General features: G+C 47.7%; 1 protein-coding gene across 8 annotated transcripts in view; it reads right to left on the bottom strand.

Moving 5' to 3' along the window:
* jmjd1cb (jumonji domain containing 1Cb) overlaps positions 1 to 5,000 on the bottom strand; it is a 181,519-nt gene that overhangs the window by 22,316 nt on the left and 154,203 nt on the right. For all 8 annotated transcript variants that reach the window (XM_076297813.1, XM_076297815.1, XM_076297814.1 and 5 more), the window contains 3 exons: positions 4,454 to 4,668; positions 2,811 to 2,963; positions 1,043 to 1,132 (listed from right to left, as the gene is read on the bottom strand). In XM_076297813.1, coding sequence (XP_076153928.1) covers positions 1,043 to 1,132; positions 2,811 to 2,963; positions 4,454 to 4,668 — 458 coding nt within the window. The remainder of the gene's footprint in view (positions 1 to 1,042; positions 1,133 to 2,810; positions 2,964 to 4,453; positions 4,669 to 5,000) is intronic.

Genomic DNA, 5,000 nt, shown 5'->3' with positions numbered 1-5,000 from the left:
ATGGCCGACACGATGGCACGAGCTCGAGCAAGCTCAGGAAAACATAGCACGGCTTTGTTAGGCCTCTCAAAGGACACGCACTGTAGAGAGGGGGCTTTCTTTTGCTACAGATGGTGTGTGTGTGCGTGTGTGTGTAGCTGGAGAGGATGGCGTGAAGTCCTCAGGGTTGAGAGAAAAGGGGAGAATGACTGAATGTGTGTGTGTGTGTGTGTGTGTGTTTGTTTGTTTTCTAAAGTAAGAGGATGTTGGAGTAAAGGGAAAGAGCTGAATCAAAATGAAAGGTGTGTGTGTGTGTGTGTGTGTGTTCGAGTTGACTGTGATCAATGGTCCGGCACATTTATCCTGGGGTGGCACTTCACAAAAGGGATTGTGCTTGTTGTTGGTTTGTTTATGTCCCCACTCTCCCATCCCATACCGCCATCTATTCCCCACAGACCATACCAAGGGGAGTTCCCCACTCTTCAGGCATTCTTGGGGTTAGAGGGAGTGGAGTGTGAGTGTGTGTGCGTCTCTGTGTGTGTGTGTGTGTATGCTGTATTATTCTATATTGTGTTTTACATTCACTGCTCCAAGCTGATAATCTCAGCAATCAGTGTGGATAGGCACTGATACACACACTCACAATATCCCTTAAATCTGTCACATACCATTCCAGTAAATCTCCTTCCTTTCTCCTCTCTCAAACACTCTTGTTGCACACACTACACACACACACACATTCTACACTCACATACTACAGTTTCACATAATAATGTGAGTGAGTGTGTGTGTGTGTGTGTGTGTGTGAGTGAGTGAGTGAGTGAGTGAGTGAGTGAGTGAGTGAGTGAGTGTGTGTGTGTGTGTGAGTGAGTGAGTGAGCTTGAGTGTGTGTGTGTGTGTGTGTGTGTGTGTGTGTGTGTGTGTGTGTGTGTGTGTGTGTGAGTGTGTGTGTGTGTGAGTGAGTGTGAGCATGAGTGTGTGTGTGTGTGTGTGAGTGAGTGTGAGCATGAGTGTGTGTGCGCGTGCGCATGTGTGTGTGTGCGTATATGTGTTTTACTCTTACCCGTTCCAGGGATGATCTGTGTTGGCATCAGGTGCTTGTGGTCGTGAGGTTGCCCCTTAACACACTTCAGCCAGGCATAGAGCTCTTTGTCTGCAAGAGACAGAAGGAGAGGGGGGGGGGGCAACATGGGGATGTGTTAGGTTACACTCAATGGGCCATGTGAACACACAGACCAAACCCAAACCCATTCATCCTGTGATAAACACAGTCAAGCCCTCTTTCTTTAGGTGAAGCACCTAAAGAACCTCTACGGGCTTGCAGTGTGTGTGTGTCTGTCTGAAACACACACACACACAATCAAATTCACAATCAAATTAATTCACAATAAAAATCTATAATTATGGATGAGACGGAACACTACTACGCTCCTGCCTTTCTTAGTTCTGAGACCCCAGCTGACACACACACACACACACACACACACACACACACACGGAAGGCTGAGATGAGCGAGTAAAAAGCGGTGTGTGTTTTGTGTGTGAACGAGGCTCCCTGATTGAGTTCTAATGAGCCTTCCGCAGCAGAGCAGCACTTAGCCATATAATCAGCCCAGCGCCCGAGTACTGGACCCCTCATGGGCCCCTCACACAACACACAGCGGGGCGTCTCCACACAAACACACACACACACACACACACACACACACACACACACACGTACACACACACACACACACACACACACACACACACACACACACACACACACACACACACACACACACACACACACACACACATACACACACACACACACACACACACACACACACACACATACACACACACACACACACACCCTCTGAGAGGGTGGGAGGGAGGAGAGTAAGTGGAGAGGGAACAGAGAGAGGAAGAAGAAAGGGAGAGAAAGAAAGAGGGAGAGAGAGAGAGAGAGAGAGAGGAGGGAGACAAAGGGGAATAGAGAGGGAGAGAGAGAAAGAGAGGAGGGAGACAAAGGGGAATAGAGAGAGAGAGAGAGAGGGAGGGAGAGAGGAGAAAGAAATAAGCACGGCACGGTCAAGGTGAGTGAGCAGTAGGATGTCTGCTGCTGTGGGCAGGAGCTGTGTCAGGAAAAACAGAGGGATTACAGAAGAAAGGAAGGAAGAGATGGAGGAGGGGTGGTATAGGTCAAGGAAGGTGAAGAGAAGAGGAGAGTAAGAGAAGGTGTGTGAATGACAGGATTGGAGAAAAGGCAGACACTCTGAAAGGGGGAATGACCCTGAGACAGAAGGACAGCTACCCAATGATGGTACAGAGAGAGGGGAGAGGAAATGCCTCACATCCACACACACATACACACACCTGCCTTTCAGTAAACAGAGGTATGAGGGGGGAAAGATGTGGTAGTCACAGCAGATAAGTATAAGTATATATACTCTTTTGAGCCTGTGAGGGAAATTTGGTCTCTGCATTTATCCCAATCCGTGAATTAGTGAAACACACTCAGCACACAATCAACACACAGTGAGGTGAAGCACACACTAATCCCGACGCAGTGAGCTGCCTGCTACAACAGCGGCGCTCGGGGATCAGTGAGGGGTGAGGTGCCTTGCTCAAGGGCACTTCAGCCGTTCCTACTGGGTCGGGGTTCGAACCGGCAACCCTCCAGTTACAAGTCTGAAGCGCTAACCAGTAGGCCACGGCTGCCCCATCCAAGATGGACCCAGATGTCATGCTTCTCAAGTTCTCGGACATGATCTACTGTAATTCCTAACAGAGGTTACGGCAGGTGAAGGGTCACAGGATGTGCGAGCGAGTGAGTGACTGACCTTTGGAGCTCTTCCTCTCCTTAGCCTTGTAGCAGTCCAGGCAGACGACGAAGCCGCACTTCTGGCACACCCAGTGGATGTTGAAGAGCGTGGCCTCGCAGGCGTCACACATCTCCCTCACGCCACGCACCGCCCGCTTCCACGCGATCTTAGCTATAAACCAGAGACAGACGGATGGAGAGGGAGAGAGAGAGAGAGGGGGAGGGGGAGAGGGAGAGAGAGAGAGAGAGGGAGAGAGAGAGAGGGAGAGAGAGGGGGAGAGAGAGAGAGGGAGAGGGAGAGGGAGAGGGAGAGAGAGGTAAATATACATATTGAATATAAGGTCTCACCTCAGCTCAACCGCCACACACACACACACACACACACACACAGACACACACACACACACACACACACACACACACACACACACACACACCTGCTCCGTGGGGGACGACAGCGGCAGCATCATCAAGTTCCATCTCTCTCTCTCCTCCATCTCCCCCATACCATCCTCTTTCAACCCTCTCTCCATCCCTCTCTCTCCATCCCTCTCTTTCCATCCCTCTCTTTTCAACCCTCTCCTTCTATTCATTTCAGGTTTTGTTATAGTGTTTGTGTTCTGTTACCGGGGCAGCCGTTACAGCTCAGCAAAAACCGACAACTGATGCAAACAACTAAACATAAACTAATCTGTCAAGAAACACTAAACATTGCTTCAAGATGCTATGCAGAGTTTTTGTAGTTTAAAAAATGACCAATAATGACCTAGGATTAGCAACATACAGTAATGTGAAGACGTACTATCAAAAACGCCTTTGCCCTGTGACCAGATATCCACTGATGTTAGCATGTAGACCAGCTAGCGCAATACCACGACATACCAAGTGTGGGCACTACTGTGCTGTATACAGAAGTTGTAACACAACACTACAATACACTGTGTGCACTGCTATGTTTCTGTGAGTGCAGCATATAGCATCAGCATCCTCCTATCTCAGTACTTCCTGTAAGGAAGCAAGGGCGAGTTGCAAAGCAGCATTGTAAGAAAGCTCAACTCAGGAGAACATGAATGCAAGGACATATGAAATCTGTGAAAGCCAACGTGAGCGGCATGGATGACCTACTCCTTAACAGCAGAGGCGGCATCAGTACCATGTAAAGGGATGGGCAGGACAGATTATTGTTACCTTAATAGGAGTAGAGTTAGCAGTCGGGACTGGTTTTGGCATTAGCATCACAGCTAATACAACTCTCGCACTGAACGTCTTTCACTTATATAGATACATCTGACTAGTGGAAGGGGATCAACACACAGCCAGGCTGCTACAAACATTGTTATTATTTCATGTTTTCCTTCTATGTTTTTATTTTATTCTATGAATGTTAACTTTCTTTAAGTTACATTTTTTTTATCTCTTTCTTGCCTTGATCTGTTCAAATCTGTATATTCTCCTCAAATGCCTAGTTTCGTTCACATACCAAAGATATATTGTTTACGGTCATAGAAGACTAAATAAAGCTGAAGATATTAAAGTGCTGCAATTTAGGTATTTTCCTTAAAAATGGACACAAACTGATTAACTGATTTTAATTGTTGACAACTAATCAATGAATTGTTACAATCCTAGAAGTAACGTGTGCAGACTAGCGTTGAGTCGTACCATCTTTTTTGATCCAGCCGGCAGCCGTGTTCTCCGTCAGAACGAGCTGGCAGAACTTGTCCCCGATGTAGCTGAGGATGTACTTGGAGGTGTCCATGTCCAGCTCGCTCTCCTCGTACATGTCGGGAGCCCACAGGCTCAGCGCTTCCTCGTCGTACTGGTCCGGGGACGAGAACCCATCGATGCGGATCACACCGTTCTTGCTGTACGAGAGCCTACGGGCGGAACAGAAACGCACACATAGCTGTGAGCATGTGCAGTTACCACATAAAAAAAGACAAACGTGACATATATATACACTCAAAAAATCCCTTCTCTATACCCCCCCTTCTCTCCCTCTCTCTCTTTCTCTCTTTCTTTCTTCATATATCCACACATTTCTATGTAAATCTGTAGATGTTTTCACACATCACAGCCAGACACGCATAAAGAGGGAGAGGAGTGATCTCAGGTAACTATCCATTACTGTGAGCTTGGATTTCCCATAGGACACCACATTAATCAGGGAACAGAGCATGCACAGGGCTCTGATGCAAACATATCCCTC

The sequence above is a fragment of the Alosa pseudoharengus genome, unplaced genomic scaffold (genome assembly GCF_046254945.1).
Source record: "Alosa pseudoharengus isolate Yale_2024_CS ecotype anadromous, Long Island Sound unplaced genomic scaffold, YU_APseudo_1.1 YU_APseudo_1.1_scf_21, whole genome shotgun sequence".
Taxonomy (NCBI): Eukaryota; Metazoa; Chordata; class Actinopteri; order Clupeiformes; family Clupeidae; genus Alosa; species Alosa pseudoharengus.
The sequence above is the reverse complement of the archived record's forward strand: the minus strand, read 5'-3'. Positions and strand labels throughout refer to the sequence as shown.